Raw genomic sequence first — 20,611 nt, 5'->3', positions numbered from 1 at the left:
CTGATCATTGATTTAAAAAATTTATTAGATTTTGTATAAGTAAATTTCAGCATGGTAAATCATGGGAAGTGAGTGCATTTTTGTCATTTTGGCTTTTCTTTTTAGTTTTTACGCGTCTTGTGAATTTCTGCATGAAATAAAACCAAGATCCAGTGAAAAAGATACATATACTCAGTATATGCCTTTCCTTGACTTAGCTTATCTGTACACTATACATTAAAAAGCACAAAATTGCTACATAGAATTGTATTTTTATTGATTCCAAAATTATGTACCTAAAAATTGATAATTTTCCCTATTCAAATGATCAAGTCATTACCATAACTGGGAAGAAAGCTGTAACCTTTTTGGTTCCAACTCAACAAAAAATTACTCATTGTCTTCAAATGGTGGTCAAGAGAAAAATAGACAAAATTTCATTATTCCTTACATCCAATTAATATTTCCCCCTTCCTAGCTGGCATTCACAAGACATACATGAATATGGAGCATGGTCTTGTTTTTACTTCATAACATGTGATAATGTTACGGTGTTTTGAATCATGGCCTAGTACTGCGTATAAAACATGTTTTTTCTTACATGATATCATGGCTACCATCTTGGCTGTGAACAAAATTAGGTATGCTTCAGATAAAATTATGTTCAAGGAATTTAAATGTCTTAAAGTCTGAATTGGAAAACATAAAATAGGGGAAATTAGCATGAAAATAACCATGGGGCAATTTCAATGTCAAGTGAAGAGAGAGAAAGTGCATGTCCTTTTATCCTAAACATATGTTCTTACTTAGTGGAACTAAACAGTTTAGTATGAAAACAAAATTGTGGAATGAAAGAAAAAAGCAGAACTTTCATAACCAGTTTTTATTTCCATATTTTCACAATATTGCCATAGATTACAACACTAAAATATTCCCAAACAAAATTAATCCCAATTGACATAAAAATTTTACAACAATGTCCCAGATTACTGCACTAAAACATTCTAAAACATCCAATTAAAATGAAAAGAACCCCCCAATTATCTCTGAATATTAATAATATCTTCCCAGATTACAATTTTGAAATATTCTACCAAAACATGAAAGTTAAGAAACAAGAACCCCCGAATTTAAATCTAAATATTAATAATATCCTCCCAGATTACAATTTTGAAATATTCTACCAAAACATTAAAGTTAAGAAACAAGAACCCCCTAACGAACATGATAGTTTAACATATTCCCAGATTACCACACTATAACACACAATTAAAGATAAAAAAGCCTCCCAATTAACATGATATTTTTAACAATATCTTCTCAAACTACTACAATAAAATATCCAAAAACACAGTAAATCCCATGAAATGTAAACAGCAATTCTGTACCTGTCAACTACCCAAGACATTGCAGTGGTGGTATATGCATTAAGTATTCTAAAGTATCATCACTAGTTTTCAAAGGGGCCTTGCAAAAGTTAACTTTGAATTACATAAAAGGATTGACTTTTCTTTTAGGTTCAAACATGTACATGATGATCACTTGGTAAGAAAATTAACAATTTAAAGAAAAATGCATGTTAGCCAAATTAATTTGTTAAATATTTCCAATCTTATTACATTTAAGCCTTTATGGTATGTAAATGTACATATAACTTGCATGATAAAAATGGTAATACTATATAGCAGCACATTATCTAAAAGTTTCAGTTATCATTTAAGTTACCAGCTATAACAATTTCTTTAAATTTGGCACTTTGCCAGAAATTTTGCTAAAAATAATTTCATCTGTCATTTCTAGGTGTGAAAATATAAAAAGTCCAATTCAGTGTCCTTAAAAACTGACTAATTAAATCTCAAGACAAAAATGCATAATAACCATATTAATAGGTTAAAGACAGTAGATCCAACAGATTAAAAACATAATAAGATTAAACCCAATTTGATCAAGCATGCTGAACTTGCAGAGTTTCTAAGATCTTGTCTGTAATCCTCCTGTCCACTGTAATCTTGCCTTATATGCTGGGTAGTGGTGTTACTAGTCTAGGCTCCGCAACTAAAAGAACAAAGTAAAACTTGAATCTTAAAGGAGATTTGGATTCAAAATATTCATTCAAAGTACAGACTGTAGATAGTCAGAAATAAGCAACACAGGGATTTTATTTCTGGCATTGTATTTTGTCTTAATCTATATAACAAGGCAGCAAAGCTGTCAAATGTACAGACAAAAAACAAAATAATAATGCACAAAATAAGATACTGTCAATTCTGATGCAATAAACATTATGCTTAAGTGCAAAGTCAACATCAAATTATGATTATGCACAACAGGTAATAATGATGAAATTAAAAGCATAAGGCTTCAGGCCCATGAGAGTTCAAGTTTACACTTAGAAAATGCCAGAATGAGAAAAAGGAAAATTTCACAAAAAAATTGCATAAATTCAATAAAAAATGATAATCCAAAAGAGCTGGTTTTCTAATTTGAGCTGAATGCCAATCCTTAGAATCATCCTTTTAAGTTAAAAATAATAAGTAATACAGTTTTCTTTTCATAATGTTTGTGGTGACATGGCACGAAGTAGGTTTTTATGCATGTACAGACACATCTGTGTCTGTACATAAAAATTAATTGGTACACATGTATTTCTATAACCAATTTGCAAGTATTATCACTATGGTGGTGCGCATGATATCTAAAATATTTTTCAAAACATAATTAAATCAAAACATAACTAAATAACCCTAGAGTCACTATAGTTGTTCAAGTAATGTGTCTAAAAAAACATACTTAAGAAAAAAGTCAATGTGACATAATTATCCATCCCTCCCCTTCTTAAAAGGACGCAACATCAGGGCCGTAGCCTGAGCAAAATGCCAGGGGGGACAGTAAGCGGACACGAGGGGGCGAAGCGAAGTGTGGAAAATTTTTAAAAACTGTATGTATAATACTGCATTCTGGTGCATTTTAACTGTTATTTATTGCTCAATCAGGAGTCAGAAATTGTGGGTTCATTTTGCCATAAGTACAGTCATTTTTTCAACACAACACGCCAATTGGCCTGGGGGATAGCTCCCTCAGGGAGGGTGAGCTTTTTGGAATGGACTGAGTTGGATAAAAACAATACACCTTTGTAAACAGATTGTTGAATGATTGTCTAGTGGCCATGAGTGCCTTTTCTCACAGAATTGATACCAACTTTGCAGTTATTTTTTTACCTTTGCAATTATTTTTTTTGCACCCCAATTTCCAAGGGGGGGGGGGGGGGCAGCTGCCCCCCCTGCCCCTCCGGAGGCTACGGCCCTGAACATGTAGTAATGTATGATGCATAACTGCTGTGGGTTTTATATGGCACAAACGGAATTAAAATATCTGAAGAATGAGACGATGCCTTTTGGTATTTCTTTAATTTATACTATTTGAAACTACTTGAGGGCATTTGGTTGGGTTAAGTGGCAAAGATTTGATTTTATACATGTACTTGTACTGAAAAAATATAAATGCAGGAAGTGATTTAATTGTATGCTATTATCTAATATGCATGGACAGCAATAACAGTATACAATCCTTAATTTAATCATAACCAATAATTTGTGAGTGTTACAGTCAATTAATATGTAATGACATGGGGGGGGGGTCCAAATTCTGAGTCCACATAGATTTGAGTACCAAGTGTAACTACCTTCGGCCTCACACGAAGCAATACACCGACGGCTCATGGACAAGTTGTTAATTGTGGCCTGGGGTATATAACTGGTCCTGGACTGACACACACTTAGTGAATGTTTTCTGAAACTGGAAGGCCTTGTTGGATACAGTGTTCCTAAACATTACTTACCTTCCGTCATCCACAAAGCAATCTGCAGGAGGGCCTCCAGAACAGGGGGATTCATCGTCAGCAGAATCACCATCGAAATCTCCACACAGCCCATTCAGTTTCCCAGCATATGTGGCTGTTGTAAAGAAAAACATTTTAAATATAATTGAACAACTTTCGGCATATTTACATAATTTTACAACACTGACACAAACAATTATCATCTGCCTGTATTTATTACCTCATGCCGTTCTGGTGTAAGCACCATGAAAATAGAGCATATATGAATTTAACTGAATAGATAAAAGCACTCGTTCATTCATTCATTCATTCATTAAACTTTATTTATTGATTATAAAAACATAGTAAATTAAAAATTTATTTTCCCCATGGCCTTTAAAACTCACAATTGTGTAATATATTGAACAGTTTTTAGTCTTAAAATAACTCATGTTCTTGGTAGCTAAAACATTTCCAGTCACCTTTCAGTGACAAGGACATTGGAGGTTCTGCCTTGTTTAAATATCTTTGACTCCCTCCCCCCCCTCTCTCTCTCTCTCTCTCTCTCTCTTTGTTTGTTTGTATATATGAGTACGTGTACAAGTATGTTTGCCATTTTACCTAGAACGGTTATGATGGCTTTATGTCCTTTACGCCTTAATCCCTCAACAGGGGTGGTGAGTTCAACTTTCACAACATCAGTCACATATACAACAGTCCTTGGAAAGCCAGTCTGGTCACGAAACAACACCACACCGCTGCCAACATCTAGTGGAGTCGTTGATGCACTGGTGGTTGCATTGTTAACCTGCAATGGTTGTCAATATATGAGGACTCATTAACAATAACGTTTGTGAGCACACGCTCAATGTTTTGGCGACCACTAGTTATATGGGCAATGTAATTGGTCAAACCATTGTATTTTGTATATATCAGAAATATTTGATACCTGAGAAAATGGCTTGATGAACATTGTTTCTCTCAAAAAAAGAGGCACTCCCTTTTAGCATGTGTGTGTGTACGGGGGGGGGGGGGGGGGGGGGGGGGGGGGTATTCCTTCATTACGCGCATAAATTTGTGCTTTGCTTGGGATGATATGTTCTTTCCCCTGGTAATTTAAAATAAAAATAATGCAATTAAAATATTTCCATCTGTATCCCTTTACTAACAACAATTGGTTAAACCCATTGGTACACACCTTCACTGTTCCATCTGTAGTTATCTGAATGGTCATACCGCGCACTTCTATCAAAACCTGCTGGATCATGGTCCTATTACTCCCAGGCTTATAGTAGACAAATGTACCAGTTATGTCAAATTGCTCAGTGGCACTTGGCAGAGTTTCTGAGAGTGTATATTTACAAAACCCACTAAAAAGAAAGTGGCGCCGATCGTACTGCTCAAAATGGGGATCCCCTCTGACCATACACTGGCCCACTGAAAATTGTAAAATAATATTCATTAATTATACCTCTATAAGAAATCATGCAAGGTCAGTTATTCTGTACAGTAGGCATGTGCTTTACTGCTGCCCACTGTTCTGCTTTAATTCACTATTAAATACCTTGATTATAAAAAGAATATTAAATCAAAAAAGAGTTAATAAAAAAAGAATATTAAACAGTAGTAAAGTGTGAAAACTACCACCCTGAGATCACTTGAAACAAGTCACTACACTATACCATACCCTTGCCATTTCAACGATTGCATGGTTCAAAAGATTGCATATATGTGAAATTGAGCCCCTCCAGATCCAGAAAAGAATTTAACATTGTGATCACCACGTGACAGTATCCCACCAACGTGGTAGCCACGTACGCGTGTCTGGTAAGTTACCTCTATTACTTGCCGTGCATTCCATGTTTTCCACTGTGCCTCCGTCTACTCTGAAAACCCATCGACCTTGAACATCTATGTTGCTTTTTGTGTCTATGTCCACTATGGCAGAGGTTCTGGAGCCAGGCAAGGCGTAATAGTGTATTCCATCACCCTTATTGAAGCCTGCCTGTAAACAGTAGAAATAAGACGCATCGGGAAATGAAATGGAATGAAAATAAGCACTGGAAATACAACAAGTGTACGTTCAGAACCAGAGTGCATTTACAACAGATGTTCTGCGTACTAGCTGATTGGCCTACAAAATATGGCCTACCCCACTTAAAAAGCAATGCCACTGCAATTCCTTGATGGTCTCCCGGCCTCTATATGTGCCGTCATTGCAGAGGCCTAGCAATTAATCCTCTGAAATTTAATCTGTTTAAAGGCTCATATGGAGGTCCTCAGGAGGTTAGGCTTAGACCATCAGGGAATTAGCGGTATCGTGTTTTCAGTGGGGTCGGCCATATTTAGTTGGCGAACCAGTTAGTCCACGAGTCATCTGTACTGAATGCGCTCCTAAATATGCACTTGACAATGGCTTCCAGGGTCACCGTCACAGCATGGGCAGAGCAACTAAATCTTGGCATGCTTTCAAGTGGGTTGCCCAATATTTGACTATTATTGATTTTTCATTTAATATTCACACGTGTCCCTGCTGTGATTTTAGTGTTAAGAAGTACATGTAGACAGAGAAATATCTGTTCATAGGTAATAAGAAATTAGTTAGAATGTAATGAAAGATCGAAGGTCACATATCATTTCATTGTCATCATCATTGAAGATCATTGGTATTGTCAAGTCGGTGCCAGTATATCTTAACTGTGGATAGATTTCACATATTGATGTTTTTGTTTTACTTTCCATAATTACTGCAGTTCACGTGTTTATAATACAGCACCATATGTAAAAATGCTTTAATGTTAACTTTCAAGTTGGTTAGCCATATTAGATCTGCAGATCAACATGTCCTGAAGGCACTATTCAAAAGAGCTCTCAGTTCTACCTGTGCAGGTGTTCCGCCCAGGCCAGTCGCGGGGTCTCCACCGTTTGACTTCGCTGTTGTCCACGCCACTTCTAAGTAGTTAAATATAGCATAAGAACGGCTACCGTCTGTTGCCAAGACAACCTGGAAAGTGTTCCTCTGGAAGAGAGCAAATGAGGCAAGTTATTCACTGCGTGTCCTGGATTGCTTTGAATACCCCTAAAAAAAGTAAAATTATTTTGTCATAGCTTTTATACTGTAAAATCAAAGATTTAGAATTAGATTTTTATCGTTAGGGCCGTCAGATTTGTTTTCATTATTTTGTATGTATGTGTATCGGCCGGCCTATGTAACTCTGATTATCTAAACATTTGTCCATTTGTTTCCAGAGGGAAAACACAAAAATGTAGGCATATGATAATTTTTTGCAAAATGTAAAGGCAAAAGAACAATCGCTTTAACAACAGCAAATAATAAAATGATTGAAATAATAAAAAAATCCAAATAAATAAGACAAACTAGAAAAGCACTCCGTAAGCGCAGACCTCGGCTAAGGCAGCAAAGTCTCCACCCAATGCCGTTTCTCCCCTTAATTTTCATTCTATAATGATAATTTTTTTTATTTTTGATAACTGATTTATTATTGATCCTGATCATCACCAAAAACTAATCATCTGTTCTTTGGCCCACTTCTGACAGTTCCTGAAAATTTCATCAAAATCGGTCCATAACTCTTTCTGTAATGTTGCTAACAGACAGCTTGGACGTAACCACGTTATTATGTCCAAGCAGACAGACAGACAGACAGACAGACAAACTAATGGAACCAAAAACATAATCTCTTTGGCGGAGGTAATGAACAAAAGGTAGATCAAGATATGCCAAACTATGGAATGCTTTTTGTTACATCTTAACATGCATCATTACCGGTGTATTAATGCTTCCGCCATAATACGTCACATTGTGATAGGTAGCAATAAACGCCCAGGTGGCAGCAAACTTGGCCCCAATAGAACACGCCTCACTCCTCCCTACATCCTCGTTGACTTTGTTTAGCACTGCCTCGCTAGTGGTCTGGCGGTAGTACACCGTACCCGCAATCAATGTTTTGATGTCTGCCCAAAACGGAGCGATTATCCGCTTGTTCGAGCCCAGTGGTAAAGCGGAAGGGTCGTGACCAGTGACTGTTCTAAGGAAGCTTAGAACACCATTTGTGTTCACCTGAATAAATCCAAACCAATCAAATCGAATGTTGGTAAAGATTAGCAGATTGTCTATTGATGGACCTGAAGACGGGGAAAGCATAAGGCTACCACTAATTTATAAAAATAAAAAATGAAAATCTTTTTTCAAAAATACTGGGAGTTGGTACTTGGTGACCACTTGCACCCTCACCCTCTGATGGGTGGTACTTGACGCACATCTTATTAGATATAAATATGCTATAATTTTATTCAAAAGAGACATCTCTTCAAAATAAGAATGAAATAAATTTAACACATTTTCAGTCAAAATACCGTTAGACACCTATGTATATCAATATCCCCTATGTGGAATTTGTGGAATCGTATTTCGAAAAACAAGGCAGCAAAGCTGTCAAATGTACAGACAAAAAACAGAAAATAATGATGCAAAATATGTCATTTTGATGCAATAATAAATAATGCTTATAATAGCACTGTTAGTCAACACTGAATTTTAATCATGCACAACAGGTAACATGGTCAATAACGGGAGCTGCCCAGAGATATTTTCTGACAGTGCATAATATAATATTACATAATGTTTGAAAACATAAATAACATACAACTGCTTATGTGGAAATACAGAAAATGTGCAGAGCTTCAGGCGGTTAAATATCACAAATGCAAGTGTTTGAGAAAAAAGTTATTAAGGAAAATAAACAAAACTAGAAAAACACTCCGAGAGTGCAGACCTCTGCCCAGGCAGCAATTGTTGATTATATATATATATATATATATATATATATATATATATATATATAAATTACCTGCATAATTTACCTCCATAATTATCACTGCTTCCTTATTATTAATCTAGCAGAGAGCTTAACCTTTGGGAGTTTACAGGGAGATATCAACAAGTGTGCTTTATGTAATCTCATTTAATGGCCTATTAATAATCAATTAGGCAAATTACTTTATAACTCAGAGCTTAGCTAAGTGATACCCAAGGGAAATTTACAGACTGACCCTCTCAAAGACCCTTCAGGCCCATAAGTCACATCTTAAGAAAAGCACAAAACAATAATGCACAAAATAGGAGACTACCAATTCTGATGAAATGATACATTATGTTTAACTGCAAAGTCAACATCATATTTTAATTATGCACAGCAGGTAACACCGACCAAAGTAAAAGCATAAGGCTTCAGGCCCATCAGAGTTCAAGTTTATACTTAGAAAGTGCCAGAATAAAAAAATGAAAATTTCACACAAAATTGCATAAATTCAATAATAAACGATAAACCAATTGACCTAGCTTTCTAATTTTAACTGCATGCCAATCCTAAAAATCATTCTCATAAGTTAAAAATAATAATAAGTAACACAGTTTTCTTTTCATAATGTTTGCAGTAGCAGTTCAAAAAGATTATTGTAAATTTTGATGTAACATTGCATAATAAATTATAGAATAATTATCACCAATTTTTGACTATTGATTACAAATAGCATGGACATGTAGAAAATTTGATTACCATTCGGCTTCATGTCCATGGGAGCTCCGAGTCCCACAATGAATATGCCAAAAAGTTAATGAATATTTCACTCAAATGTATAACTTCCAGAAAAAGAAGCCAATTAGACTGCTTTTCCAACTCAGGCTGCATTTTAGTACAGTGTTTCTTTTTTTAAGGTTTGACAGTCATAAGTAACACGGTTTTCCCATCATGGTCATCATGGCAGCAGCACCAAAAATTGTGTTTTCTTCTATTTTGAAGCAACATTACATAATGCTTAACAGCATATATGACCATCAATTTTTATTTAATAGAATATCAGTAACATGGACTTTCAGAAAACATGACAAGCAAAGGTCTTCAGGATCATGGAACTTCAAAGTCACACCTTGAAAATGCCAATAAGTGAAAAATTAAATTTTCACAAAAAACTGTTTAACTGCCAGAAAAAATTACCAAACAGACTGCATTGCCTACTGAAGCTGTATTTTAGACCCACATTTCTTTCCTGTAAGTTTGATAACAGTAAGTGACATGATTTTCTTTAAATGGTCATCATGGGAGCAGTGCCCAAAATATGGGTTTCTTCGAATCTTGATGCAATATTACATAATGTTTAACAGCATAATGACCATCAATTTTTAATCATAAAATATTAGTATCATGGATATTCAGAAAATGTGACTAGCAAAGATCTGCAGGCTCATGGAACTTCAAAGTCACATCTTAAAAATGCCAAACTGTAAAAAAGACAGCACTGTTCTGAAATGGGTTTATTTCCATTTTAACACTTTTTAAACAAAACAAAATAAACAGTATACTTCCACTTTTATATGACCAACTAAGAAAATTGATGAGATGGGAAAAATATCAATAGAACAGTGTTAAATGTCCAATTTCCTCCATTCTGAGATTCTGAACATAGTTGATGATTGAATCTAACAAACTGCAATATGATATGATATGAGTTTATTTCCATTTTTGACACTTTATTACACAATACACGATATCAAGTTTACCATCATTTTTACATAATCAACTAACAATGTTGTAAAGATGCAGGAAATATCAAACAAACACTTTTAGGTATCTTATTAGTTAAATAATGAGACTGTTAACATGCTTAAGAATTGAATCTGAGGAAATGTGAAAAAACAGCACAACTTCTAAAATAATGGCCAGATTATGCTGATTTTCTAATTCAACCTGCATTTTAGTAAGATTGACCACTCCTGTAAGTATAATGACAATTGGCCTATCTGTTTTTCTTATATAGTGTTATCAGTGTTGCATATATGTTGAAAAAAGTGAAAAAATAGCATAACTCCCCTAAAAATGGCTTGATCATGCTGATTTTCGAACTTGATCTGCTGATTATGAATCTTCATCAGTTTTGTAAGTTTGAAGCCAAAAAGTAAAGCGGTTTTCCACTTATCGTGTTATCGGTGCTGCATATATGCTGAAAAAAGTAAAAAAAAAAAACAGCATAACTTCCCTACAAGTCACCCAATCATGCTGATTTTCGAACTTGACCTGCGTATTATAAATATTTATCAGTTCTGTAAGTTTCAAGCCAAAAGCTAAAACGGTTTTCCAGTTATCGTGTTATCGGTGCTGTATATATGCTGAAAAAAGAGAAAAAATAGCCTAAATTCACTAAAAAATGACCCAATCATGCTGATTTTCGAACTTGACCTGCGTATTATGAATATTTATCAGTTCTGTAAGTTTCAAGCCAAAAAGAAAAATGGTTTTCCACTTATCATGTTATCGGTGCTGCATTTATGCTGAAAAAAGAGAAAAAATAGCCTAAATTCACTAAAAATGACCCAATCATGCTGATTTTCGAACTTGACCTGCGTATTATGAATATTCATCAGTTCTGTAAGTTTCAAGCCAAAAAGTAAAACAGTTTTCCACTTATCGTGTTATCGGTGCTTCATTTATGCTGAAAAAAGTGAAAAAACAGCATAAATTCCCTATAAGTAACCCGATCATGCTGATTTTCGAACTTGACCTGCGTATTATGAATATTCATTAGTTCTGTAAGTTTCAAGCCAAAAGAAAAAACAGTTTTCCACTTATCGTGTTATCGGTAAAAGTGCACAGCGACGGCGACGGCGACGGCGACGACAGACGCAGATGACGGCTATATGTACAGACACATCTGTGTCTGTACATAAAAAAGAACAACATTTAAACTTCAGCGCTCTCCTCTACTTGTGGCCACCCATCCATTTCAAAACATGACCCCTGCAGCGGAACAGAGAAACAGTTAACTGAATTTATGCAGTAAAAATGTTAACTTGACTTACATGTACCTCCCGACCAAGACCGAATCAAACATTTAAACATGCAGTATGAAGCGCATGTACATCTTTGTCAAATAATACGAATCGCCAAGCACATAAGGCAGTGAAAAGAACAAGATAAACTGTATGTTATTAACAAGGAAATGGACAAATTCCATAATAAATATGTAGCATCGCATAAATAATTATACATTATAGCCTACACAGGAACAAATTCATAAGCACGAACAGCAAAAGTACTGACACTTGCTGTCATTTTCATCACTTTTAAAAATATCGCAGGACGTAAAAAGCACTACCTCTATCATACTTACGTATAAGGACGAATGGACATTTTCGTAATAAGAAAAACTAGTAGACAGCGTGATCGCGCTGGTAGCTCCGTCATCGCCCGGGGGCATGGCGCTGTCCCCCTCTGCGGGGCCGTACGGGTACAGTATACTGGAGCCATGGACTGCAGCTGTTAGACAGAAATCCAGAATAAATATAAACTGGAGGTGCACCTCAGCAACACCGTCATGTTTCGTGAGTGTCCATCATTAACAAATGATATGCTAGGATACTTTATCTTTAAAAGTGATCATCTGTTTCAGCTGGAGAAATCCAGTTTTTAAGTTTTTCAGGTAAACCTTGTGATTTATATTTATATGGTAAATTTAACCAATTGAAATTGAAATCAATCAGCTGTGAAAAAATGTTCTTTGTAATTTATCCTTAAGGAAATGCAGATATTTTCCAGAAAGGTCAACAAAATATAAATGGGCAGATTTTTTCCTATAATCTGCATAAAACCTAGATAATTGAAATAACACACTAACAGCCCGCCTTTAATTTAACATTTCTTTAGTAAATATTTCTAAATCAATCTACATGCCTTTTCTTTAAGCATTAAACATCTTTAAAAGTATCATCCTCAGATGTATTTTACAAATCATAGGTAATGAAATACAACTATATTTCATTTGCCACAACTGTAAGTAAAATAATATGTGACTTGGTCTAATACATCCCTAACACATGCCATACAAATACAAACAAACTGGCAGCTTGACCAATTAACTTGGTCAATTAACTTGCCTATTTATGCTGTTAACTATGCAAAGATACCATTAAGACTGGGTTCAGCCAGGCCCTAATTAGGATGGGTTCTGGGCCTCTCATGGCATAGGACTAGATTAGGACTGGGCCTGTAACACATATTTTAAGACGAATATTCAGAACACGGAAACAAGCTGCAGATAAATATGGTTCCTTCCTCAAAGGTAAATTAAACGTCTCGACAGCGAGTTTTGATCGAGTATCTGAAAAATAACTTTTGGACGCTATAATGGTATTCTTCGTATTAGTTTAAAAGGTTACAGGGACTGTTTAAGTTTGAATTTTAGATAGATTAAAAATTCCACAAGTTGGACCACGCAAGTTCGGTTGTTCGGTTGTTATTCAGTCGTAGAGTCAAGACCTTTGGCAACTGGTTGCGCACAGGTTGATTAATTCAATGCGACATGAGTCAGTGCTTGCAGTATTACGTCAAGACGTAACTATTACAACTTCCATGCAGAGCGCGTTTGCGTGAGGGGCAAAAAAAAGTGTCGAATTAAAATAGATCAAGACGTACTTTTTTTATTTGTTTTACTTAAAACCCATTCTTGTAGCGTTTCGATACAGAGTGCGTCTCAGTGGTAAGCCGTATCACCTCCAAATCTTATATTTTCTTCTTTGACTTATATGTACCCTGAGTGTCAGATCAACGTCAAAGCTAGCCTGTTAAATATACAATTGTGATGGAGTCGCTTTTACTGGCTCTGATGACAGCGACAATCTGAGGGCGTTCTTCTTCAAAATTTTGCCTGAGGCGCTTCCATGTTCGGAAGTCGCACGTCACAGCTGTGTCCGCCTGGATCCATATTTGAAAGTCATAAGTCTCGTAGGTCACAGGTTTAGCCGCCTGGAGCTGCCTTTCCAACCTTGCGCTGAAGTTATCTCGTGCAGACGAGACAAGATGCCTGACGCGGAGTTAGAAGTTTGAATTAAAGACAGTCTCAGTGGGTTAGATTAATGTATAGAAGCAGGTTCTATGTAAAGCTTTGATCAGATTTGTGTTTTGTGAGATTGTTTATTATTATATTAATAAGTCTGGGTCACAAAAGTCCTGTTAAGACAACTAGAATAAAGAATTAGAAAACGAAAACTATTTATCATGATTTCGGAGCACAGCCAGAAGTACTTCCGGCTCAAGGTCACGACCTCGATTTTCCCACGCTTACGACCAATCACAGCAGGCTTCAGTCAGAATGAGATAGACGTCACGACTACACAGCGAAACTTGTCAGACATGTAAGTGCCGCCTGTCCATCTTTTCGGTACATGTACCGATCAAAAATAGACAACGTAAAGCCCAAAACGCTCTTATACACGTAACCAACTTTGTATGAGCACAAATATTGTCATTTATTGTGAACAGGATAATATGATAATCAGACAATCACACTTGAGACCTGTGAAGCGCATACTCACGTGTCGAGGAGTAGTTTCGCCATTGCCTCGTATGTGAGTCCTAACTCAGCTTTAAGTGTCCTCCACCGCCCCACCTCCCTCCCAACATACACAGTCTGAGTGCTTCTTCGTCTGTCTCTAATTTTCTTTCGTATCTTTCGAACTGGAGTGGCTATTTTCTTTCGTCCCTTTTTGTCGCTCTCCTCTTCAGACTTGACGCGCGTCTGAGCCATGTTTGCTGTTTTGGCGCCAAATAGTAACATCCGGGTCTCAGCCGTAGTACTTCATTCATAGTAAACCGCGAGACTTAGCGAGAAATTGCGCGTTCTGAAGCCGTACTGTGAGGTGGTAGCTGAGTATTTAAGACGAGTCGTCTTTTATTATTTAATGGAACTTAAAAACGGTATTAGGTAGGTTCATTTTCTCAACGGTTTTGGATAGGATATACCTTGGTCATTATGGGGAAATTGGTGAGATTTCCAGGAAAATTCATTTTCGTGCTATTTTAAGGGTTTAACGCGCTGAGACTGTCTTTAAAAATATCTTGCAGTCAAAGGTCAGTGCCACAATACAAGCAACATTCTGCTTTAAAAAACTGATTTTGGTGTAGCCATTGCACAGCCCTCATAGTGGTATCGGGCATCCAGTGTAGCTGTCAAATTTGGCACACGGCAAGCACGTGTATTGTGCACGTGTATATCTCAGGACTAAATGTTCTTTGATTAGCAAAAAATACAAAAACATTGGATATATCTTTTCTTTTCGAAGAATATTATTTATTTTTTCACTTTACATCTTAAATACAGCAAAAAAAATAATAAAATAAAGCAGAATTAAATCTGTTTTACGTTTCATTTTGGTCTGATGGCATTCAACTGCAGATTCACTGCGGAGCAGTTCTATTTGATTGACGGAAGTGTAACATGGCCGCTGTTCGCTAGAGCCGGTATTGCTGATATGGGTTATATATGAAATCAAGATCGAGCTGGCAATACCGGAATCTAGAACCTAGGGTACTTATATGTGATTTATCTTTAAAATTCTATCAAATAAAGGGAACCGGAGAAGATCAGCATTGGTCAGAATTGTGCCGGAAGTGACGTGCAGTGGTGTTAGAAACGAAGCTGAGTGGTCATTTTAACATAGAGGTGAACGGCAGTGAAGACGGGTTGTCGGAGGAAAAAGATGTTTTCTAAACAACATGGTAAAATAACTCTCTTTTTTACGCATTTTGGGCAGAGAAAACTTGTAGAAATAGTAAATGCATGATATGAAAACGTGACACGGAACTTGAAGGTGCAAAATCGTGCTTAATTTGCGGTCAACTTGTTTAGAAATAAATGCTGCGTCGACCGCCAGCGCGACAAAAAGCGTAAAGGGGAAATAATTCCAGGGAGTCTATAAATCGTCGCCATGTGGAAATTTGGCATTAATATAATCCGATATGTCCATATCTAAGTATTTTTGGGTGTTTTATGGTATGGGCTGCAATTACAACGATGTTTTAGAGGTCTTGAAGGACCTTGTGAAAACCAGGAAGTAGTTCGTAACTAACAAGTGAAATGTACCGATCTCCGACTGCTGTGTCTCTTTTGTCAGTCTCTTTTGTCAGTGATTTTTAACTCAGATAAGAGGCTGTCAGAATGTCACCTTTGTCTTGGCATTTGTTTCTGATTAGCGCCTTCCCCAGTGGAAAAGGTATATCAGTGTGATCATGTGTGTGTGTAATTTCATGCCAGATGGACATATAAAGATCTAAAAATCCGTCAATATATTGAAAAAAAGATACAGCTGTGTACAGCAGTCGGAGATCGGTACATTCCACTTGTTAGTTACGAACTACTTCCTGGTTTTCACAAGGTCCTTCAAGACCTCTAAAACATCGTTGTAATTGCAGCCCATACCATAAAACACCCAAAAATACTTAGATATGGACATATCGGATTATATTAATGCCAAATTTCCACATGACAACGATTTATAGACTCCCGGGAATTATTTCCCCTTTACGCCTTTTGTCGCGCTGGCGGTCGACGCAGCATTTATTTCTAAACAAGTTGACCGCAAATTAAGCACGATTTTGCACCTTCAAGTTCCGTGTCACGTTTTCATATCATGCATTTATTATTTCTACAAGTTTTCTCTGCCCAAAATACGTAAAAAAAGAGAGTTATCTTACCATGTTGTTTAGAAAACTTCTTTTTCCTCCGACAACCCGTCTTCACTGCCGTTCACCTCTATGTTAAAATGACCACTCAGCTTCGTTTCTAACACCACTGCACGTCACTTCCGGCACAATTCTGACCAATGCTGATCTTCTCCGGTTCCCTTTATTGCGTCCGTTATTTTGTGCCTACTAAGTAACTACATGTAGCTGACTACCTAACTAACACTACCAAAAACAGGGTCTCCTCATCGTCGGAGGTTATAATCCAACCAAACTGGTTTTTAAATTTGAAGAATGTTTCTGTTAAAAGATTAAAAGATAACAAAAGAATAATAAAAACATTCAACGTACCAATGGCAGCCATCATGGAGATGACCAAAAAGTAGCCAACAGAGTCACTCTTCATGGTTCACAGCAAACTGGTTAATAAGCTGATTGTAATCTTCCTGTAAAAAGAAAAAGAACAAACAACTTATAAATCTAAGAATGGTTCCATCTGGACGTAGAGATATTCAAAATATCTGCTATACATCAGAATCTGATAAAGTGGTAACAAAAAAGTACATCTACCCCTAACTAGTACAGTAAATCAAAGTATTTCATAGCATATAATAGGAAAAATAGAATCACAAATCACACTCTAATACTCTGGGAATAGACTTAAAAATTTAAGCCCAGGGACAGTTCAATCCCCAGCCATTCTAAAATTCCAAAGTGCCCATGCACATCCCTGATGATGGTTAAACTAATCACCAAAGTTTCAGCTTCCTACCTGCAATGGTCTAGGAGATAGCAGAAACTACAATTTGAATAGAATTTAGAATCACCCAACCCCCAGGGACAGCCCAACCCCCTGTTGCACTAAGATTCAAAAATGCCCATGCACATCTCTGATGATGGGTATACTAATAACCAAAGTGTCATCTTCCTACCTGCTATGGTCTAGGAGAAAAAAGCAGAAACTACAATGTGAAAAGAATTCAGAATCAACCAACCCCCGGGGACAGCCCAACCCACTGTTGCACTAAAATTCCAAAGTGTATATGTACATCCCTGATGATGGATCTTCCAATTCCCATAGTTTCAATTTCCTATCTCTAACGGTCTAGGAGTAGATAGTGGAAATTACAATGTGAAAAGAATTTAGAATCAACCACCCCCCGGGGAAAGACCAACACCCTGTGGCACTCAGTTTCCAAAGTGCCCATGCACATCCCTGATTATGGGTCTACCAATTCCCAAAGTTTCAGTTTCCTAACTTTAATAGTTTAGGAGGAGATAGCAGAATTTACAACGCCATAATAATCTAGAATCAACCACCTCCCAGGGTACAGCCCAACCCTCTGTTGCACTAAAATTCTTAACCTCCTTGATGATGGGTATACAAATCACTAAAGTTTCAACTTCCTAACTCTGATATGGTCTAGGGCAGATGGCAGAAATTACAATATCTTAATAATTTCGAATCCACTACCCCCCAGGGTACTGCCCAACCCCCTGTGGCACTTAAATTCCAAAGTGCCCATGCACATCCCAGATGATGGGTAAACTATTCACCAACGTTTCAGCTTCCTAACTCTGATGGTCTAGGAAGAGAAAGCAGAAATTTCAATGTGATAAAAATTTAGAATCAACCCCCCCCCCCCCCCCCCGGAACAGCTCAACCCCCTGTGGCACTTAAATTCTAAAATGCCCATGCACATCCCTGATGATGGATCTTCCAATTCCCTTAGTTTCAATATCCTATCTCTAACGGTCTAGTAGGAGATAGCAGAATTTACAATACCTTAATAATTTAGAATCAACCACCTCCCAGGGTACAGCCCAACCCTCTGTTGCACTAAAATTCTTAAGTGCCCATGCACCTCCTTGATGATGGGTATACAAATCACTAAAGTTTCAACTTCCTAACTCTGATATGGTCTAGGGCAGATGGCAGAAATTACAATATCTTAATAATTTAGAATCCACTACCCCCCAGGGTACTGCCCAACCCCCTGTGGCACTAAAATTCCAAAGTACCCTCCCATCATGACGATATGTATGTAATTATGATAATTTGAATGAACTATTTATTGACATTGTGATTTTCATTCTCTGGTAAACTGCCATTTTATTTATTTTCCTCCCTCCAATACCCTAGGTTCTAGATTCTGGTAATGCCAGCTCGATCTTGATTTCATACATAACCCATATAAGCAATACCGTAAAAGCGACTCCATCACAAGGTATATTTGACAAGCTAGCTTTTACGTTGCTCTGACACTCAGGTACCCTCCAATAGACTTACATCACAATTATTAATTTACATAAAATCTTAGTAATCCAGGCATCCCTTTGATTAAGTTAATATTATATTTTTCTACTACCACCACCTTGTTTGCCTGTCCTCAAGGCGCACCTCCAGACAACTGGTAGAGATGGGATAAAAAGATAATCTTAGTGACTCAGGCACACCTTTTGTGTTTATTTTAATTTAAGTTCTGCAATTATGCAGCCATACGGCTCATTAGGAGAACTAAACTAGAACTAAACTAAAAAAGCACTCAGAGAGCGCAGACCTCCGCCAAGGCAGCAAAGTCTCCATCCAATGCCGTTTCACCCCTATTATTGATTATTGATTGATTATTGATCCGGATCACCACCAAAAACTAATCACTTCTAAGTTAAACCATTTCTGACCTACCCTGAAAATTCCATCGAAATTCATCCATAACTTTTTGAGTTATGTTGATGACAAACAGACAGGCAAACAGGGGTGAAAACATAACCTCCTTGGTGGAGGTAATAATATGATAGAGTATAACACACAATTATAAAATGTTCACACATTTAATAATATTAAACCATCAAAGTGACGCTAACCTTAATTCGGATGCATATCTTAAATTTTTTCCTAAATTATCTAATTGCGAAACATGGTTCAACGATAATACTTTGAAGTCTGAACTTGATTTTTATACTATATTTTTCTGCTTAAGGGTGCTGTACAATGGGCTAGGCATTTAAAAATGAACTACAGATTTCACATTTAATATTGGATATTTCAGCTTAAAAGGCGTACCTATAGGTATAAAAGTGTCAGTACCAGTACGTAATAATATGATACGGTATAACACAAAATTATAAAATGTTCATACATTTAATAATATTAAACCATCAAAGTGACGCTAACCTTAATTCGGATGCATATCTTAAATTTTTTTCCTAAATTATCTAATTGATAATTAATTGACCACCTTGTCTGCAGCACTCCTACACTACGTAATATGCCATAATTCCATTAGGTATTACTGTTTGGGCTAATCCTGGTATGACTATGACAGAGCATGGTTCTGTTTAAAAAGTCTCCCTCCACGTTTCGTTAACGTCTGCACAGATGACTTTGAAATTTTCTATACCTGTTGCCAGTTTAACGGTGTGGGAATAAAGCGAACCAGTGAGTCACAGTATTGATTCTATGAGCTAGAAAGGCAGAAAACAGACAGAAATTCCCAGACAGATTATTGTGTCGCAAGGAACGCTCCGGACAGAACTACAAAAGGACTTGTGATCCTACGCAGAGACCGGAAGAAAGAAGTTCAAGTAGATAAAAAAACTCTTTAGCACAAAGTTATGGAAAAAGGAACTAAAATCTATTAAGCTTTACACAGTTTTTGCTACTTATGAAGAATTTATGAACTTCATGACTTCTTGTATCAAGGTATTACTGTGTGTACTACTGGGATTCAAATTACCAAGACAGAGACACACGAAGAGGAAAATACACCCAGGATCCATGTTCAACGAGTTATCGATTACATAAAAATATCATTTATTTCTGAACTAAATGGCAAGTGAACTGGACACGATATGGGCCATATGTTGTTATAAAGTTAATGCACAAAAGCCTTATTGTTTGATTAAGTGTTAAAAATATAATTTGCAGACTGAAAACTGTCAGTGCCCAGACAATGACAGAGGAAACCGGTATATCTTAAACTCGAGTACCAAGAACAAAATGTCACAGTAAACAGTAAAACTGCTCTATCACGGATGCCCTCAATCACACTACCGGTACAAAATATATACAGACTTGACATTTAAAATGGAAGTTTTCAGTTTCGAAGGAATGCCTAGGTAAAAATGCGTTCAAAAAACTTCGATCTCATATAAGATATGTGAATGTAGATGTGTGTAGTCAGGTGTGTCGGTGCCAATTAACTGAATACCAGGTTTATTGCGCTGCTGCACTATATGTAATATGCAGTGATTTAATTGGGTAGTGCTCCTTTGGGTAGGT

General features: G+C 36.6%; 1 protein-coding gene across 3 annotated transcripts in view; it reads right to left on the bottom strand.

Annotated features, from left to right (window-relative positions):
* Positions 1–847: 847 nt before the first annotated feature.
* The window catches only part of LOC106156176 (alpha-tectorin), a 36,954-nt gene continuing 17,190 nt past the window's right edge, over positions 848–20,611 (bottom strand). For all 3 annotated transcript variants that reach the window (XM_087016230.1, XM_087016231.1, XM_087016229.1), the window contains exons 2-10: positions 16,681–16,775; positions 11,984–12,129; positions 7,584–7,877; positions 6,678–6,815; positions 5,633–5,801; positions 4,995–5,233; positions 4,418–4,604; positions 3,818–3,932; positions 848–2,034 (exon numbers count right to left, since the gene is read on the bottom strand). In XM_087016230.1, the coding sequence (XP_086872356.1) occupies positions 2,022–2,034; positions 3,818–3,932; positions 4,418–4,604; positions 4,995–5,233; positions 5,633–5,801; positions 6,678–6,815; positions 7,584–7,877; positions 11,984–12,129; positions 16,681–16,735 (1,356 nt within the window). In that variant the 5' untranslated portion in view covers positions 16,736–16,775 and the 3' untranslated portion in view covers positions 848–2,021. The remainder of the gene's footprint in view (positions 2,035–3,817; positions 3,933–4,417; positions 4,605–4,994; positions 5,234–5,632; positions 5,802–6,677; positions 6,816–7,583; positions 7,878–11,983; positions 12,130–16,680; positions 16,776–20,611) is intronic.

Source organism: Lingula anatina, chromosome 6 (assembly GCF_051362555.1).
Source record: "Lingula anatina isolate TDL-2025a chromosome 6, LinAna3.0, whole genome shotgun sequence".
Lineage (NCBI taxonomy): Eukaryota > Metazoa > Brachiopoda > Lingulata > Lingulida > Lingulidae > Lingula > Lingula anatina.
Note: the sequence above shows the minus strand (reverse complement) of the source record. Positions and strands in the feature narration are given on the sequence as shown.